The 21405-nt window shown below is 43.4% G+C and overlaps 1 protein-coding gene across 1 annotated transcript in view; it reads right to left on the minus strand.

Annotated features, from left to right (window-relative positions):
• Positions 1-21405, minus strand: part of poln (polymerase (DNA directed) nu) — an 82372-nt gene that overhangs the window by 22903 nt on the left and 38064 nt on the right. The window contains exons 16-18 of the mRNA XM_090213369.1: positions 9643-9700; positions 6608-6685; positions 2076-2187 (exon numbers count right to left, since the gene is read on the minus strand). Coding sequence (XP_090069495.1) covers positions 2076-2187; positions 6608-6685; positions 9643-9700 — 248 coding nt within the window. The remainder of the gene's footprint in view (positions 1-2075; positions 2188-6607; positions 6686-9642; positions 9701-21405) is intronic.

Genomic DNA, 21405 nt, shown 5'->3' on the forward strand with positions numbered 1-21405 from the left:
ATTCTAACAGTGTTCAAACAGCGTTCTAACAGTTCTAACAGTGTTATTAACACTTTTAACAGTGTTCTAACAGTTCTAATAGTGTTCAAACAGTGTTCAATCATCGTTCTAACAGTGTTCTAACAGTGTTCTAACAGTGTTCTAACAGTATACTAACAGCATTCTAGCAGTGTTCTAACAGTGTTCTAACAGTGTTCTAACAGTATACTAACAGCGTTCAAACAGTGTTCAAACAGCGTTCTAACAGCGTTCTAACAGTGTTCAAACAGTGTTCAAACAGTGTACTAACAGCGTTCTAACAGTTCTAACAGTGTTCTAACAGTATACTAACAGCATTATAACAGCGTTCTAACAGCATTCTAGCAGCGTTCTAACAGTTCTAACAGTGTTCTAACAGTATACTAACAGCATTATAACAGCGTTCTAACAGTGTTCAAACAGTGTTCAAACAGTGTTCAAACAGTGTACTAACAGCGTTCTAGCAGCGTTCTAACAGTTCTAACAGTGTTCTAACAGTATACTAACAGCATTATAACAGCGTTCTAACAGCATTCTAGCAGCGTTCTAACAGTTCTAACAGCGTTCTAACAACGTTCTAACAGTGTTCTAACTAGAGGTCGACCGATTAATCGGAATGGCCGATTAATTGGGGCCGATTTCAAGTTTTCATAACAATCAGAAATCTGTATTTTTGGACACCGATTTGGACACCGATTTGGCCGATTAAAAAATATATATATAAATATATATTTTTTACACCTTTATTTAACTAGGCAAGTTCTAACAGTGTTCTAACAGTATTCTAACAATTCTAACAGCGTTCTAGCAGTGTTCTAACAGTATACTAACAGTTCTAACAGTGTTCTAACAGTATTCTAACAGTTCTAACAATATACTAACAGTTCTAACAGTGTTCTAACAGTTCTAACAGCGTTCCAACAGATCTAACAGCGTTCCAACAGATCTAACAGTTCTAACAGTATACTAACAGTTCTAACAGCGTTCTAGCAGTGTTCTAACAGTATACTAACAGCGTTCTAACAGTTCTAACAGCGTTCTAGCAGTGTTCTAACAGTATACTAACAGTTCTAACAGCGTTCTAACAGTTCTAACAGCGTTCTAGCAGTGTTCTAACAGTATACTAACAGTTCTAACAGTTCTAACAGCGTTCCAACAGATCTAACAGTTCTATCAGTGTACCAACAGTTCTATCAGTGTACCAACAGTTCTATAAGTGGGTTAACAGTTCTATCAGTGTACCAACAGTTCTATCAGTGTACCAACAGTTCTATCAGTGTACCAACAGTTCTATCAGTGTACCAACAGTTCTATAAGTGGGTTAACAGTTCTATCAGTGTACCAACAGATCTAACAGTGTACCAACAGTTCTATCAGTGTACCAACAGTTCTATCAGTGTACCAACAGTTCTATCAGTGGGTTAACAGTGTTTTGACAGAGGGTTCTAACAGTTCTAATGGTCTCCCTTGTTTTTCTCACCACAGGGTCCCTTTTTAACATGCACGCACACATTTCAAAAAGTGTAATCACTGCGGCGATCGGCCTGGGGGTGCCCTGACAGAGAGGAAGGAGCTTCATACGCCGGTTGCTGCTGTAGTCATGGCAACAAGGCTGCAAGCGTTTGAAGTGATGCTGCGGTTTGGGCAGACTGATGGGCTGTGTGTGTGTGTGTGAGAGAGTGTGAACGTGGGAATACGGTATGAGGCTCTGTGGATGAGTGTGTGTGTATGTCTGGGTTGATAGGCTCATCCCAAACGGCTGAGTGGTGTGTGAACTGAGCATGCCCAAAGCAGTCCTGTTGAGTACAACTAAAAGACAGACAGAGAGGAGGAAACTAGCTAGTGTAGCAGGGAGGAAATCAGAGGTCATAGAACTATGAAATGAGAGGCAAAACTGTGTGAGATGCGTGGATATCATATTAGTGTGTGTGTGAGATACTACAAACTGCGAGACTGTGTGTGTGTGTGTCAGAGTTTGAGAGACTGTGTTTGTCTGTGGTACCCCCCACTGCGAGACTGTTTGTGTGTGTGTGTGTGTGTGTGTGTGTGAGACCCACCACTGTGAGGCCAGCATGGTGAAGACGTCGGCCTGTGGGTTGTTGAAGATCCTCTGCAGCTCAGGATCTGACGAGAGGTGAGCCAGCAGACGCAGTTCCACCTGGCAGAAATCTGACACACACACACACACCACCATCATTCTCCTCCACACTACTGTTCATTTTCACTACCATCATCGCTCAACATTTGTATATTAACTGACAATGTAATCAGCTGATAATGAACCAGGTAGTCAGCGGTAATGTCATTTAACAGAAAGGCAAAGAGAGATAAGAGAATAGAGGTAGAGGTTGTAAACAACACGTGTGTTGAGAGCGAGAGAGAGAGAGGGATGGGAGAGGTGGAGAGAGAGAAAATAATGGGGAGGAGGTAGATACACAAAGAGAGGGAGAGCGAGAGAGAGAGGAAAAAAGAGAGGAGGGGAACAGATGAGTGTTCCTCCCACCCTGATCCTGTTGTCAGATGAGAGAGAATGGCTGATGAGGCAGGCAGCAAGCCAGCCAGCCAGCCAGCCCCTCCTGTGAGACGCCTGGGGGCCCGAGTTACCTTACCCCAATCCCATTAACACCCCGAACCCCCTGACCCCTTATAATCTGTGACCCCCCCCCCCCACCCCCCCCACCTCCCATCTCCAAGAACCCTCCCTCCCAAACGCAGCCTATCACATGATGATGACACACTTGCGCATGTTCCTCTCCGGATAGACAGACAGACCACGGTCTCTGTTGTGTGTGTATGTGTGAGCCACACCTTGCTATCCCTTATCATACTGCTGTCAGGCTGGAATGTTCAAGATAATTATTATTACTGACATACACCTACTGGAGAGAAAGAGATAGAGGGGGAATGCTGACACACACATCACACTGTAATTCAGTGTAATTCAATTAGTGGATTGAGCATTGATTTTAGTGCTGGGGCTCCAAACTGGACTTGATGAGAATGTCGATGGCCGGCCCTGTATTCTCTCTCCACAGTAAAACAAACGTACTCAGCTATTAGCCTCTAATGATGTTTTTCCACTGTAGGGCCATGCCTTGCTGTGAATATCACGGTTCCTCTATTTCATTCCCACTTGCCCATGGCCCGCTTGATTCCTGGAACCAAGCGGGATATATCCAGCCTCGTTTGATACCCGGTACTGACCTCCAACCAAGTAGGCTGGTGGGTGGGGTTACACATGGCCGTACTCAATGACTGGTCTCACGCAACAATGTCACAGCGTATGTTGTTGATACTCACGCACAAGCCACTGGCTCCGTTTTTTAACAGAGAAAGTACATCTAACTACGAAACGGTACAGCTACAGAACACTAACGAATAACTCTGAAGCTAAAAACGCTGGATTCGACATCACCGACAGCGATGTTTGAAGCCATGGTAACGCTGAGCAGCAACGATAAGCGCGGTAATACATTGTTTTTAGCCAAATTACTATCTAGCTAGCTACCGATGTCTTTTGATGAGCTTCATAACACATGCACACACACGAGGACACACAAACACAAGGACACACAAACACATGTACACACAAGAAAACAAGAACATACATGACACACAAACACAAACACACACACACACACACACACACACACACACACACACACACACACGAGTCACTCCCATCTTGCAAATGTAGACACACACATACCGGCACATTGGCTTCTAGGACACCAGATGTATGTCCTTGAACAGATTATTTAAAAATTGCACATAGAATAAGTTATAAGGTTAATTGAGTTGCCAATGGCAGCACCCCGGTCGGCCTTCAACTTGAGATACTCAATGAGAAACGGCAGCACTGAGCTAGCCTGCAACGTCTCTTCCTGGAGTAGCTCAAACTGCGCATGCTGTCGCCATGAGATGCCATCTTAACCGGCTTCCTTGGTTTCAAATGCACTACTGAGTCTTCACATAGGAATGAATGATGTCACATGATCGATGGCTTTGTCCATTCATATACAGTCATTGGTCTATCTCAACAGTGTCACTCTCGACAGCGGCCTAGACAATTTTCTCCGCCGGAACCCTATCACCCCCTCTCCTCTCATAAAAATGACAAAACAATCACATTTCCCTCCTGCAGCCGAATGAAATCGGCTATAAAATTATAAATAGTGTCTGCCTGACTGTGCTAGATGAGCTGGGCCTGTCTGGGTTTAATATTGGTTGGCTGGTAATAAATATAGCTAGTTTAGTGCAGTGTGCTTTGATAATAGGCTGATAAAGGGTGTGGGTGTGTGTGTGTGTGTGTGTGTGTGTGTGTGTGTGTGTGTGTGTGTGTGTGTGTGTGTGTTTCTGATGATGATAGGCTTATAAAGGGGAGTTTCTAAAGATCTCTCCATCATTGTTTTATGCGTCAGATCACATTTGTAGCCCAGAGAATACTACGTGTGGGATGGGGGGTTGTGTGTGTGTGTCTGGACGTGCTTTGCCCATGTGTGTGTGTGTAATAGTTGTTTCGGCAAGGTCTGCTCCAGCGAGATTTTGTTTAGTGACAAAATCACTACCAACTAGCATCTTCCTACTGATCCCAACAGGAAGAAAATAAGATGGCCAAAGATAGAGCATCGACAATCGATAAGTCCTAAGGGTCATATCATCTTGGCCTAAGCACACACACACACACACACATACATACATACAGTTGAAGTCGGAAGTTTACATACACTTAGGTTGGAGTCATTAAAACTTGTTTTTCAACCACTCCACAAATGTCTTGTTAACAAACTATAGTTTTGGCAAGTCGGTTATGACATCTACTTTGTGTAGAAGTTTACATAAACTAAGTTGACTGTGCCTTTAAACAGCTTGGAAAATTCCAGAAAATGATGTCATGGTTTTAGAAGCTTCTGATAGGGTAATTGACATAATTTGAGTCAACTGGAAGTGTACCTCTTGATGTGTTTCAAGGCCTACCTTCAAACTCAGTGCCTCTTTGCTTGACATCATGGGAAAATCAAAAGAAATCAGTCAAGACATCAGAAAAAAAATTGTAAACCTCCATAAGTCTGGTTCATCCTTGGGAGCAATTTCCAAACGCCTGAAGGTACCACGTTCATTTGTACAAACAATAGTACGTAAGTATAAACACCATGGGACAACGCAACCGTCATACCGCTCAGGAAGGAGACACATTCTGTCTCCTAGAGATGAACATTTGGTGCGAAAAGTGCAAATCAATCCCAGAACAACAGCAAAGGACCTTGTGAAGATGCTGGAGGAAACAGGTACAAAAGTATCTATATCCACAGTAAAACGAGTCCTATATCGACATAACCTGAAGGGCCGCTCAGCAAGGAAGAAACCACTGCTCCAAAACCGCCATAAAAAAGCTAGACTACGGTTTGCAACTGCACATGGGGACAACGATCATACTTTTTGGAGAACTGTTCTCTGGTCTGATGAAACAAAAATAAAACTGTTTGGCCATAATGACCATCGTTATGTTTGGAGGAAAAAGGGGGAGGCTTGCAAGCCAAAGAACACCATCCCAACCGTGAAGCACGGGGGTGGCAGCATCATGTTGTGGGGGTGCTTTGCTGCAGGAGGGACTGGTGCACTTCACAAAATAGATGGCACCATGAGGTAGGACAATTATGTGGATATATTGAAGCAATATCTCAAGACATCAGTCAGGAAGTTAAAGCTTGGTCGCAAATGGGTCTTCCAAATGAACAATGACCCCAAGCATACTTCCAAAGTTGTGGCAAAATGGCTTAAGGACAACAAAGGCAAGGTATTGGAGTGGCCATCACAAAGCCTTGACCTCAGTCCCATAGAAAATTTGTGGGCAGAACTGAAAAAGTGTGTGCGAGCAAGGAGGCCTACAAATCTGACTCAGTTACACCAGCTCTGTCAGGAGGAATGGGCCAAAATTCCCCAAACTTATTGTGGAAAGCTTGTGGAAGGCTGCTCAAAACATTTTACCCAAGTTAAACAATTTAAAGGCAATGCTACCAAATACTAATTGCGTGTGTGTAAACTTCTGACCCACTTGGAATGTGATGAAAGAAATAAAAGCTGAAATAAATAATTCTCTCTACTCTTATTCTGACATTTCACATTCTTAAAATAAAGTGGTGATCCTAACTGACCTAAGACAGGGAATTTTTACTAGGATTAAATGTCAGGAATTGTGAAAAACTGAGTTTAAATGTATTTGGCTAACATGTATGTAAACTTCCGACTTCAACTGTACATACATACATACAGTATAATCTACGCCTACATCTCAGATGGCTGGTTATTAGAGCCTGGCAAAATAAAATGAAGGGAAAACGACATTAACCCCTGAAAGTGAAACATTCACTCAATTGATATTTTGTGTGTGTCTTGGTTCTAAAAGTTTTTTTTTTACAAAAAAACAACAACTAGAAAAGGTACATTCCCCCCCCCCCCCCCCCCAAAAAAAAGAGTGCTTGCTTCAAGCAGTATAAAAAAAGAGAATAATAACAATAAGCATGTGGAATAACTTGCTGACACAAGTACACTAATAATGAATAATATGGCCAGTGTGACTTTTGCCTACCTGCAGCCAGGAAGGTGTAGCCATCCTGGGGGATGAACATGGCCCGTGGGTGAACCGTCACCACCTCCGCTTCCTTTCCTTAGAGAACCAAAACACACAGCCACCATGAACCTACCGTACCACATTACTGTACCAACCATGTTAATATAGTACAATCCTATTACCCAGGACTCCCCGGAAAACAGTGGCAAGTGTTACTGAATGGACTAAAGAAAATAAAGTGAATTTCAAATGAAATACCCAGCTATAAAACCCAACTTCCACTTTTATAAAGATATAACACAGCTACCAGCCTACGGTGAGCCTGAATAATGTAATTACACTGTTCAGGTTATACATGTGTTATAACCGCCTTGTCATCTCTCCATTCTATAGTGAGTAGTGCTGGTGAGTTTCCTAGCCAGTCAGCCAGTCAGTCAGTGCTTTAATTAACTGGCAGCCCTATAAATACAACATGTGTGAGAAGTTAACTAGAGGACATCTCCTGACTTCAATTAAAAGAGGAAAAAATAATTAAGTAAGTGTTTTTTTTCTATATGGAAACATGAGAAGGAAATAGTGAGAAATAGTGAGGTAGGGAAAATATATAGGAGCGATGGAGAAGACAGCGAGAGAGCGAGAGAGAGAGAAAGAAAGAGATGTAGTAGACAGATGAGAGAAAAAAAGAGACAAGAGGGAGAGATGAACAGTTAGTCCATCATCCACTATATGGTTAGCATTAAACTAGCTAGGTAAGAAACTAGGTCATGGTTAGCATTAAACTAGCTAGGTAAGAAACTGGGTCATGGTTAGCAGTAAACTAGCTAGGTAAGAAACTAGGTCGTAGTTAGCAGTAAACTAGCTAGGTAAGAAACTAGGTCGTGGTTAGCAGTAAACTAGCTAGGTAAGAAACTGGGTCGTGGTTAGCAGTAAACTAGCTAGGTAAGAAACTAGGTCGTGGTTAGCAGTAAACTAGCTAGGTAAGAAACTGGGTCGTGGTAAGCAGTAAACTAGCTAGGTAAGAAACTGGGTCGTGGTTAGCAGTAAACTAGCTAGGTAAGGAACTGGGTCGTTGGTTGAGGTAATCAGAATCCCATCAGGACGAATCTAACGCCACGTCATTATCCTGGGCAGGTAAGTGCTGACCCCGACTGAGTAAAAGAGGAAAAACGTCCCCTACTGTTCACCATCAACGTCACAGGCACACACACACGTTGGACACTCGCACACACACACAGGGCAACAAAACCCAGTGTAACACCTCTAATAAGGACTGATTAGGGCTTCAATCACCTTCAAAGAGGGGCTGGGTGACTGATGGAGGAAGAGAGGTGAAAAAAGGAGAGCGTAGGAGGAGGGAGGGAGGGAGGGAGGGAGGGAGGGAGGGAGGCGGAGGGAGGCGGAGGGAGACGGAGGGAGACGGAGGGAGGGAGGGAGGGAGGGAGGGAGGGAGGGAGGGAGGGAGGGAGACAGACAGACAGACAGACAGACAGACAGACAGACAGACAGACAGACAGACAGACAGACAGACAGACAGACAGACAGACAGACAGACAGACAGACAGACAGACAGACAGACAGACAGACAGACAGACAGACAGACAGACAGACAGACAGACAGACAGACAGACAGAGAGAGAGAGAGAGAGAGAGAGAGAGAGAGAGAGAGAGAGAGAGAGAGAGAGACAGACAGACAGACAGACAGACAGACAGACAGACAGACAGACAGACAGACAGACAGACAGACAGACAGACAGACAGACAGACAGACAGAGACAGAGAGAGAGAGAGAGAGAGAGAGAGAGAGAGAGAGAGAGAGAGAGAGAGAGAGAGAGACAGACAGACAGACAGACAGACAGACAGACAGACAGACAGACAGACAGACAGACAGACAGACAGACAGACAGACAGACAGACAGACAGACAGACAGACAGACAGACAGACAGAGAGAGAGAGAGAGAGAGAGAGAGAGAGAGAGAGAGAGAGAGAGAGAGAGAGAGAGAGAGAGAGAGAGAGAGGACTACTATGGTAGGTACACCTATAGCTCATCTCTTGGCAGTAGTACTGTAGACTACTTTATCACTGACCTCAATTCTAGAGTCTCTCAGAGCGTTCAGTCAGCCCACTGACACCCTTATCAGATCACAGCAAAATCAGTCTACTTGAACAGAGCAATACTCAATCATGAGGCGTCAAAGTAAGTGAATAATATTAAGAAATTCTATAAATAGAAGGAAAGTAGTGTGGAAACCTTCCAAAAAACAATTAGGCAACAACAAATTAAATTCCTTATAGACAACTTCATGGACAAAGCGTTCCACTGTAATAGTGAAGGTGTAAACTTGGCAGTAGAAAACATTTGAAATGTCTTTATTCTTTTGGAACTTCTGTGTAACGTATACTGTTAATTGTTATTGTTTATTTCACTTTTGTTTATTGTGTACTTCACTTGCTTTGGCAAAGTTAACATATGTTTCCCATGCCAATAAAGTCCTTGAATTGAGAGAGAGAGAGAAAAAGAGAGTGAGAGAGAGTGAGAGAGAGATAGAGTTGATGAGTAGGTGCTCTGGGGATATGATGGGTGAGTGGCAGGGCAGGGGGTGCTAATGCTAGCACCTACGACTCACCGAAGGCAGGGAGAAAGAGAACCATAGAACTAGTGATGACCAGGGTGAATAAAAGGAGAACGTGTACATGTCTGCATGACTAGTGTGACGAATCTCCTGTACACAACTATTGCCGGAGAGGAAGGAAATCGGGGATTGAGGCCAATGGTGACTTTAAAACATTTACAGGGTTTAATGGCTGTGATAGGAGAAAACTGAGAATGGATCAACAACATTGTAGTTACTCCACAATACTAACATAAATGACAGAGTGAAAAGTAGGAAGCCTGTACAAAAAAATATCAGTGTGTGTGTGTGTGTGTGTGTATTTGTGTGCGAGTGTGGGAGGGGTGATTCATTTTACCTTAAACATATGGAGAGGCTGTGCATAATGCATAATTCGACCGGATTTGAATTTGAATGTGTGTGTGTTGTGTGATTAACTGTACCTTGAACATATTGCTTCTTAGTGATCTGCACCGGCTGCCTTGGGAGGGCCTGGAAGTTCTAAAATCACAAAACATTTATAGTCCAGCAAAGCACAACACACTTAGAGAAACATATTTATATGCATGATAATTAGAGAAAATAAGAGCGCAAGAGACCTTACACCTAGAGAAATATATCAAAATGCATGGTAATTAGAGAAAATAAGAGAGCAAGATACCTTTCCTCGGAGGCTTTTTAGAATGCACAAAATAGCGTTGCCCAGGTAATGAATCCCAACCTTCAGTCAGTGAGTGTTAAAAGGCACAGGAGCGGTTGATATTTAACACTGACTGGCTCTACTACTACGACATCATTAGATCTGAACAGCTACCACTGTTAACAAGAGAGACTGGAGAAAGGGAGGTAGACGGTCGGAGGGAGGGGGAGAGAGAGGCGGGAGAGAGATGGGGGGGTTGGCGAAAGAGATGGGGAGGAAGGAGAGAGATAGGGGGGTTGGCGAAAGAGATGGGGAGGAAGGAGAGAGATGGGGGGGTTGGCGAAAGAGATTGGGAGGAAGGAGAGAGAGAGAGAGATGGAGAGAGGGATGGTTGGAGACTTGGCAAAGGCTGGCACACAGACAAAGCTGGCATGCAGTGCCCCATGCCACACACAGGTGTTAGTAATGGAGACTAATGTTCTAGTTAGAAAAATGTATTTAAGTGTCACTCCACAATACATTGCATTCGGAAAGTATTCAGACGCCTTGACTTTTTCCACATTTTGTAACGTCACAGCCTTATTCTAAAATGGATGTTATTAAATCCCTCATCAAACCATACACAATACCCCATAATGACAAATCAAAAGCATATTTTCTGAAATTTTAGCAAATATTACATTTACATAAGTATTCAGACCCTTAACTCAATACTTTTTTGAAGCACCTTTAACAGCGATTACAGCCTCGAGTCTTCTTGGGTATGACGCTACAAGCTTCGCACACCTGTACTTGGGGAGTTTCTCCCATTCTTTTCTGCAGATCCTCTCAAGCTCTGTCAGGTTGGATGGGGAGCGTCGCTGCACAGCTATTTTAAGGTCACTCCAGAGATGTTCGATCTGGTTCAAGTCCGGGCTCTGACTGGGCCACTCAAGGACATTCAGAGACTTGTACTGAAGCCATTCCTTCCTTGTCTTGGCTGTGTGCTTAGGGTCGTTGTCATGTTGGAAGGTGAACCTTCGGCCCAATCTGAGGTCCTGAGCAGGTTTTCATCAAGGATCTCTCTGTACTTTGCTCTGTTCATCTTTCCCTCGATCCTGACTAGTCTCGCAGTCCCTGCCGCTGAATAACATCCCCACAGCATGATGCTGCCACCAGCATGCTTCACCGTAGGGATGGTGCCAGGTTTCCTCCAGGCGTGACGCTTGGCATTCAGGCAGGGAGAAAGAGAACCTGAAAGAGTTCATTCTTGGTTTTAATCAGACCAGAGAATCTTGTTTCTCATGGTCTGAGAGTCTTTAGGTGCCTTTTGGCAAACAAGCGGGCTGTCATGTGCCTTTTATTGAGGAGTGGCTTCCGTCTGGCCACTCTACCATAAAGGCGTGATTGGTGGAGTGTTGCAGAGATGGTTGCCCTTCTGGAAGTTTCTCCCTTCTTTAGAGAGGAACTCTGGAGCTCTGTCAGTGTGACCATCGGGTTCTTGGTCACCTCCCTGACCAAGGCCCTTCTCCCCCAATTGCTTAGTTTGGCCGGGAGGCCAGCTCTAGTGGTTCCAAACTTCTTCCATTTAAGAATGATGAAGGGCACTGTGTTCTTGGCGACCTTCAATGCTGCAGACATGTTTTGGTACCCTTCCCCAGATCTGTGCCTCGACACAATCCTGTCTCGGAGTTCTATGGACAATTCCTCCAACCTCATGGCTTGGTTTTTGCTCCTACATGCACTGTCAACTGTGGGACCTTACATAAACAGGTGTGTGCCTTTCCAAATCATGTCCAATCAATTGAATTTACCACATGTGGACTCCAATCAAGTTGTAGAAACATCTCAAGGATGATCAATGGAAACAGGATGCACCTGAGCTCAATTTTGAGTCTCATACCAAAAGGTCTAAATACTTATGTAAATAAGGTATTTCTGTTTTAATTTGTTATGCATTTGAAAAAGTTTCTTTCACTGTCATTGTGGGATATTGTGTGTAGATTGCTGATGATTTAAAAAATATTTAATCCATTTTAGAATAAGGCTGTAAAGTAACAAATTGGTCAAGGGCAAGGGGTCTGAAAACGTTCTGAAGGCACTGTAAGGCAAGGGGTCTGAATACTTTCTGAAGGCACTGTAAGGCAAGGGGTATGAATACTTTCTGAAGGCACTGTAAGGCAAGGGGTATGAATACTTTCTGAGGGCACTGTAAGGCAAGGGGTCTGAATACTTTCCGAAGGCACTGTAAGGCAAGGGGTCTGAATACTTTCTGAAGGCACTGTAAGGCAAGGGGTATGAATACTTTCTGAGGGCACTGTAAGGCAAGGGGTCTGAATACTTTCCGAAGGCACTGTAAGGCAAGGGGTCTGAATACTTTCTGAAGGCACAGTACATAGAATTGTTCATTATAGTGACAGCCCCAGGGATGAAACTCCTACCGAAGAGTTCAGAGCGACATTTCATTGTCTGGTATGTCCGACCTGATGGGAGGAGATCAAAACAGTGGTGGAGTGGATGGAGCGTTCATTCAGAAGGGAGAGTTTTTATAGTAGTCTATTTTGTTTGCTGCGTTGACAAATCCATTTCCCCTCAGGGATTCTAAAGTAATATAAAAGTAATATAATTCATTTGTCTCACAGCCACAGTCTGATTCATCCAATTTCTATTTCACATCATAGACCCAGGAGGTGGTGTAGGGTGGTAAATCTGTGTTTCAAGTTTGAATGTCACATGCAGAAGTACAGTGAAATGCCTTTCTTGCTAGCTCTAACCCCAACAATGCAGTAATCAATAACACTGTAATACTAGAAATAACAAGGTAGAACAAAAATAAACAAGATATAAAAATAAGAATAAGAACACAATAAAGTAAGTAAGCAAAGTATATACAGGGTCAGTTCCAGTACCATATTTACAATGTGCAGGGATACTACACTGCTCAAAAAAATAAAGGGAACACTAAAATAACACATCCTAGATCTGAATGAATGAACTTTTTTCTTTACATAGTTGAATGTGCTGACAACAAAATCACACAAAAATGATCAATGGAAATCAAATTTACCAACCCATGGAGGTCTGGATTTGGAGTCACACTCAAAATTAAAGTGGAAAACCACACTACAGGCTGATCCAACTTTGATGTAATGTCCTTAAAACAAGTCAAAATGAGGCTCAGTAGTGTGTGTGGCATCCACGTGCCTGTATGACCTCCCTACAACGCCTGGGCATGCTCCTGATGAGGTGATGGATGGTCTCCTGAGGGATCTCCTCCCAGACCTGGACTAAAGCATCCGCCAACTCCTGGACAGTCTGTGGTGCAACGTGGCGTTGGTGGATGGAGCTAGACACGATGTTCCAGATGTGCTCAATTGGATTCAGGTCTGGGGAACGGGCGGGCCAGTCCATAGCATCAATGCTTTCCTCTTGCAGGAACTGCTGACACACTCCAGACACAGGAGGTCTAGCATTGTCTTGCATTAGGAGGAACCCAGGGCCAACCGCACCAGCATATGGTCTCACAAGGGGTCTTTGGATCTCATCTCGGTACCTAATGGCAGTCAGGCTATCTCTGGCGAGCACATGGAGGGCTGTGCGGCCCCCCAAAGAAATGCCACCCCACATCATGACTGACCCACCGCCAAACCGGTCATGCTGGAGGATGTTGCAGGCAGCAGAACGTTCTCCACGGTGTCTCCAGACTCTGTCACGTCTGTCACATGTGCTCAGTGTGAACCTGCTTTCATCTGTGAAGAGCACAGGGCGCCAGTGGCAAATTTGCCAATCTTGGTGTTCTCTGGCAAATGCCAAATGTCCTGCACGGTGTTGGGCTGCAAGCACAACCCCCACCTGTGGACGCCGGGCCCTCATACCACCCTCATGGAGTCTGTTTCTGACGGTTTGAGCAGACACATGCACATTTGTGGCCTGCTGGAGGTCATTTTGCAGGGCTCTGGCAGTGCTCCTCCTGCTCCACCTAGCACAAAGGCGGAGGTAGCGGTCCTGCTGCTGGGTTGTTGCCCTCCTACGGCCTCCTCCACATCTCCTGATGTACTGGCCTCTCATCTCCAACCAGAGGATCATCTCCAACCAGAGTATCAAAGCCAAAGAGACATTTTCAAGCCGCCACTTCACCCACGTGTGTTCTGGCTCTGGCCCAACTCATCGGTTTCCGGGACCGGTCAGAACAGCTAGAATATTTTTCCGTTCTAGAAATCATCGGGGAGGTACTCAGATCCAGACTCATTGTGGAGACAAAACTAACGTCTTCTGGTTGTGGTGTAGCGTTTGGCCGGAGCAAGAAGTCTGGGTAGCCAGGCAAACTTAATCAAGGTTTGTAAAAAAAAAATATTAAAAAAATATCTAATAATATATCTGTTTGGGATTCTTGCAGTCATTTTTCAGTGTGCAAATTATTTATAACTATGTACCGGTCCCCCGACCATCCGCTCAAGGAAAAATTGGCCCAAGGCTGAAATTAATTGGCGACCCCTAGTTTATTACTAGTCAGTATGGGATGGGGTTATAGCAATGGGATGCTGTTCACACACTAATAAGATCAGGGATACGGGCTGGGCCTCTGTACTGTACAGTATATACAGTGCCTTCAGAAAGTATTCATACACCTTTGTCTTACTCCACATGTGTTGTGTTACAGCCTGAATGAAAAATGTATTAAATATACATTTTTCCTAACACTTATCTTCACACAAACCCCACAATCACAAAGTGAAAACAACAAGTTTTTAAGAGCTTTCCACACCTGGATTGTGCAACATTGGCCGATTATTATTTATTTATTATTCAAGCTCTGTCAAATTAGCTGTTGATCATTGCTAGACAACAATTTTCAGGTCTTGCCATAGATTTTCAAGAAGATGTAAGTCTTTAACTGTAACTCGGCCACTGAGGAACATTCATTGTCTTCTTGGTAAGCAACTCCAGTGTAGATTAGTGTTTGTGTTTTAGGTTATTGTCCTGGTGAAAGGTGAATTAATCTCCCAGTGTCTAGCAGAAAGTACACTGATCCAAGTTTTCTTCTAGGATTTTGCCTGTGCTTAGCCCCATTCTGTTAATTTTGTATCCTGACAAACTCACCAGTCCTCAACGATTACAAGCATACTCGTAAAATTATGCAGCCACCACTATGCTTGAAAATATGGAGAGCGGTACTCAGTAATGTGTTGTATTTTTTGCAGTATTACTTTAGTGTCTCGTTGCAAGCAGGATGGATGTTTTTGGAATAATCATAAACACTGTTCCCTGATCAGTTTGACGCAACCTCTTAAGGATCTGACCCTTTTTTACATTTTTATTTCTAACTGCCTGTAGCAAGGATATGCATATTCTTGATACCATTTGAAAGGAAACACTCTGAAGTGGGTGGAAATGTGAAATTAATGTAGGAGAATATAACACATTAGATCTAGTAAAAGACAATACAAACAAAAAAACGTGTTTTCAAAAAAATGTAAAATAAAATTAATCTTTGAAATGCAGGAGAAAGGCCATAATATAGTATTGCAGTTCAGGTGCAATTCATATTTTGGCCACTAGATGGAAGGAGTGTGTGTGCAAAGTTTCAGGTTGATCCAGTGAAGCATTGCAATACTGGACAGTATTTTAAATCAAGCCTGCCCAAATGTGCCGAATTGGTCAATTGATACATTTTCAAACACATAACTATGGAGAACATACAAAAATGATATCGTAATAAAACATTTAAGTTTACACACTGCCAGGAATGTCATGCATGATGGATCCTTATCTTATATACTAACTTTCACACATCTAGATGGCCGGGCGGGGTGGGTGTGGAGCCAGAGACAGCAGTAGTTCAAACTGTAGAACCCAGTTACTACATTTGAATATAAAAATTGATTTTATAAAACAAAACTATGCTAAATCTTTATCTCTGGGGTCCTCAGAATTACAAATCAGAGCAAGATTACTGAATGTAAGTACATTATTTACCTTCAGAAGTGAATGTATCAAACCAGTTGCAGTGATAACAGTTTTTTGCTGTTGTGCACTCTCCTCAAACAATAGCATGGTATTTTTTCACTGTAATAGCTACTGTAAATTGGACAGTGCAGTTAGATTAACAAGAATTGACGCTTTCTGCCCATATAAGACATGTCTATGCCCTGGGAAATGTTCTTGTTCTTTCCAATGTCATGCTAATCATATTAGCGGACGTTAACTCAACCGTCCCAGTATAGGGACACCGATCTCGTAGAGATTTTAAAGGTACAATATGTAACTTTTTGCGCAACCCGACCAAATTCACATAGAAATGTGAGTTATAGATATGTAATTTTCATTGAAAGTAAGTCTAAGAAGCGGTAGATGCGTTTTATCCCGTCTGCCCTTAAGTTTAATTTTTGCGGCTTTTACTTTCGGTTGTGTACACCAGCTTCCAACAGCTGAAAACACAGAGACAGCAGTAGTTCAAACTGTAGAACCCAGTTACTACATTTGAATATAAAAATTGATTTTATAAAACAAAACTATGCTAAATCTTTATCTCTGGGGTCCTCAGAATTACAAATCAGAGCAAGATTACTGAATGTAAGTACATTATTTACCTTCAGAAGTGAATGTATCAAACCAGTTGCAGTGATAACAGTTTTTTGCTGTTGTGCACTCTCCTCAAACAATAGCATGGTATTTTTTCACTGTAATAGCTACTGTAAATTGGACAGTGCAGTTAGATTAACAAGAATTGACGCTTTCTGCCCATATAAGACATGTCTATGCCCTGGGAAATGTTCTTGTTCTTTCCAATGTCATGCTAATCATATTAGCGGACGTTAACTCAACCGTCCCAGTATAGGGACACCGATCTCGTAGAGATTTTAAAGGTACAATATGTAACTTTTTGCGCAACCCGACCAAATTCACATAGAAATGTGAGTTATAGATATGTAATTTTCATTGAAAGTAAGTCTAAGAAGCGGTAGATGCGTTTTATCCCGTCTGCCCTTAAGTTTAATTTTTGCGGCTTTTACTTTCGGTTGTGTACACCAGCTTCCAACAGCTGAAAACACAATATTTTTGGTTATGGAAAAGACATTTCACAGCAGTTTAGATGGTACACTGATTCTCGTCACATAACCTGTGACCACATATAAACCCTGGCCTCAGATCAGGGTGGAGATAGAACAACTAAAATGTCTTCCAGACCTGGGGTCAATTAGTATTTGAAAATCCTTCAAATACTTTTGAGTGTTTTCTCTAGCCTGCTTGGAGTGCCAGATGGGCAGGGTTTGCAGTTTTGGGACTATGCCCAGATAAAGTAGCTGATATGATTTGGAATAGTATTTAAACCAAAGTGTGATGTCAGATGAGGTTGGGTAGCTAAGATGTCTTCAGGTCTATTGAGTTCTCTGAGCCGAGGCAGAACTTTAAATAACCTCAGATCAACACTATCGATCCACGAAGGAATTTGAGCCTTTGCACACACGCACACACAGGATTGATGAGGCGCAGGGAGAGATTGGGCCAGGCTCAACTGTTTTCCCTGTAATCCCTGTTTATCCAGACCAGTCCACACTGCTCCCACTACATTCACACACACCGCACGATCTATAACACTGGAACTGACACTGCTGCAGAGGGTGTGTGTGTGGGTGTGTGTGTGTGATGGTGATGGTTAAATAGGGGAGAACCAGGAAAGAAGATCTGCAGTACTGAAATGTAATGTAGACACACACTTGCAGTAGAAACACACATCATCACAGTAGAAACACATACTTGCAGTAGAAACAGACATTAACACGAGCCACCTCCTCCCAGTCTGTGTCATCTGACAGAGAAAGCAGCACTCTGTACCTACAGCACATCATCTATTATTCACTCGACAGAGAGAGGGGCGGGGTGATATGGGGAGGGAGAGATGGAGGGCGAGGGAAAGAGAAAAGGGGGAGCGGGAGAGTGAGGTGGGGGAGGAGAGAGAGATGGGAAGAGAGAGGGGGCGGGAGAGAGAGAGGTGAGAGAGGGGAAGCGAGAGAGATGGAAGTGAGGGGAGACAGAGAGGGGAAGAGAGAGAGGGGAAGAGAGAAGGAGCGGGAGAGAGAGAGGAAAGAGGGGGTAAGGGAGAGAGAGAGGGAAGAGAGGGGAAGGGAGAGAGGGGGGAGAGATAGAGGGGATGGTGTGAGAGAGAGAAAGAGGGAGAGGGGAAGGGAGGAAAGAGAGAGATACTGCAGCAGTAGGGTGGGGACAGAGCTGAGCATATTCCCACAGTGGACATAGAAAACAGTAACTGGCAGCAAAATAATGCTGAGTGTGTGTTGTTGAATGTGTGTAATGACACGTTTTCTAGGTATAACCATATTGTGTCAAGTGTGTGTGTGTGTGTGTGTGTGTGTGTCTGTAAAACAGAGAGGTTTCTGGCAGTGGCATGGCAGGTGATTCACAGTGTCAGATGTGTCTGCTCAGCTTTCCCATCATGCACTGTATTCCTTCGAGGGCAGCAGATATCAGGATCAGGCTAAAACCTCCCCTCACACACACACACAGAGAGAGCTGCCAGGTTGACAGAAGGCTTGACCCCGCCCCTGCAGGTCTCTCTCCCGGCCTCTGCTCCTACACAGCATATGTTGAAGCACAGCACTGTGACCACACACAGACACAGACACACACACATACACACAAATACACACACACACAGGGAGAGAGACAGAACGACAGACAGACACACACACACACAAAGAAAATGACAGATACAGACAACTGCAGACGACAGAAATGCACACAGACACAAAAACCCAATCCTGCAGCACAGCGAACACACCACCACAAGACAGATGAGAGAGAGTGACAGTGTGAGAGAGAGACAGACAGACAAACAAACAGTGAGAGTGACAGACAGAGCAAGAGTTACAGAAGACTAAATGTGAGGGAGGAATCAGAGAAGACAAAACAAGGTAGAGAGGAGAAAAGAGAGGGAAGGTAGCCTAAATAAGGGAAAGAAGGAGAAGAGAGGAGAGAAAAAAAGGAGAGGAAAGAGAAGGAGTGTGTCTGCCAGTCCCAGCAGATCTGTCATCTCTCATTAACCCTTTACAACCGTGTCGGGGTTGAGAACCAGTCCCAGTGTTTCCGGTCTGGAAGCACGCTATTCACTGAACCTACAGGCCCACTCTGGTATTGCAGTTTAGTTGAAGTCATGCCCAAAATGACAATTCTCAGAGACAAGTCAAATTATTATTAATTTTTAAATAAGACACTTCAGTCATTACCTTTGTACACAAAACATCCATAACATTCTTCAAGTAATTTTCTTAGAGGCAGATGTTTGTTTTTTTAAATTATTACTCACAGCCAAACATTTCATATTCATCCACTGTCTGCTTCAGTGCACACTGAGTGCTAGTAACCGGCTCTCTAAATCCAGATGTTTTCGGAAAGTATTCAGACCCCCTTGACTTTTTCTACATTCTGTTACATTACATTACTAAAATGGATTACAAAAAACATTTTCCTCATCAATCTACACACAATAGCCCATAATGACAAAGAAAAAATATCAGTTTTACATAAATATTCAGACCCTTTACTACTTTGTTGAAGCACCTTTGGCAGTGATTACAGCATCAAGTCCTCTTGGGTATGACACTACAAGCTTGGCACACCTGTATTTGGGGAGTTTCTTCAGGTTGGATGGGGAGCGTCGCTGCACAGCTATTTTAAGGTCACTCCAGAGATGTTCGATCGGGTTCAAGTCCGGGCTCTGACTGGGCCACTCAAGGACATTCAGAGACTTGTACTGAAGCCACTCCTGCCTTGTCTTGGCTGTGTGCGTAGGGTCGTTGTCCTGTTGGAAGGTGAACCTTCGCCCCAGTCTGAGGTCCTGAGGGCTCTGGAGCAGGTTTTCATCAAGGATCTCTCTGTACTTTGCTTCGTTCATTTATAATTTATAAAAGTTAACTGCCTGATATTACATCATAGAACAAAATGCATAAGGCTTTTAGGACTACAAACTGGCGAGCTCTATAGTGGAGAAAATTTGTTTTGCGGAAACATGCACCTGAATGACTCCATTCTATGCGCAACAAAACCGTAAGATCGTATTTGATCATTTAGCTAGTCATGTTGGCAATAGAACAAGGTTTCAAAAGATGCCCACCTGACCCAGATTGAGATTTATAATGGCCTGTTTTTGAATTGCGTAAACAACAACAGTAATTGTGTGATGGTGGGGATGCAAGACTGTCTTCCAAACAAAAAACTACAAGCGTGCTTGCCTCAACGGCACAGCTAGGAGAGCCACAAAAAAAAAAATGCACCTAAAAGTTGAAAGCTCTTTGCCTGACGACTCACCCAGAATTTCATTCCGCTGCTCTATCGATCGCTACATACCTTCAATCTGTAACTGCCATCCTAGAAGTTGTACGTGTGACTTCAAAATAAGGGACGTTGTACAAAAACAAATTCATCAGCGATCGCATATAAAATCAACAGTGTGATGTTTTTGGATTCAGGCTTGTGTCAGGTGAACTGTTGTGTCCTCACCTTCAGCCTGAAAATGTCCCCATAATCTCCAAAGAGATGTAACTGCTACCAGATGTTTAAATTGCTACTGTCATGATGTCGCCCTCTTTGAGTACATCGAGCACCATCCCCCACTCTCTGCTTCTACAACCAGACTGCTGTGGGCAGAGTGAGGTCGTAAATTCCTAAGGAAGACCCTGCCTCATGGACATACAGTTATAGAGAGTAGTTTTCATGGAGACAAAGGAAATCCTTCCACCTCACAGAACGTGAGGTACGAACAAATTTCATGTTCCAGAGAAAGTGTAAAAGATCGGTGAAGAATCCAGCTACGAACTGGTGCGTTTGGACCAACTTGGGAAGCTCAAGAGAGACGGTGTGGCCACATTACCATAACGCTGTTTATATGATACCCTCAGATATGAGGTTTACATCTAATGGTTGTATAAGATGAATGAGTGAGGATGATACTGTTTGAATAATGGTGTAATATGATTGTGGACTGTTTAATGAAGAAAAGTACAATTCCCTTTTGATTTGAACTAAATCAGAGGACCGCCCCTGAGCCCAGTTAGGGCCCGACATCCTGAGACAGCCCTCTTCTGCCACTCTGAATAAAACCCCACTTTGAGAAATTATCAGTAGACCATGTTTTTCTCCATTAGGGGAGGACTATAAGGTTGAGACCATGTTTTTCTCCAGTAGGAGAGGGATTGAAGGTTGTAGACCATTGCTGAATCTTTTAACCATACCACGTGGTTAAAACTCTTAGACTATCGATACCGACAGAATAAGAATAAGTCTTTGATACTAATTACTAGTCTGCAGCTAGGAATTCGTCATCATTGAACGAGAAGAACGACAACCGCCGAAACACCCATTCTATAACGAATGTGACTCTGAACAATCCCCTCTAACCACAACCGAGAGAGGGAGAGAAACGGACAATTCTGCAAAAGAAATGAACTTTTCACCAGTGATCAAGACGACACACTGAGCGTAAATATATATATTGATTGCAATTGTTCCCGAATGAGTGAGCGTTCATGTGAAAAGGATTAGCATTTTAATTGTTATAATTAACTCTGTAGGG

Source organism: Oncorhynchus mykiss, chromosome 21 (assembly GCF_057628025.1).
Source record: "Oncorhynchus mykiss isolate SJ-2025 chromosome 21, ASM5762802v1, whole genome shotgun sequence".
Classification (NCBI taxonomy): Eukaryota; Metazoa; Chordata; class Actinopteri; order Salmoniformes; family Salmonidae; genus Oncorhynchus; species Oncorhynchus mykiss.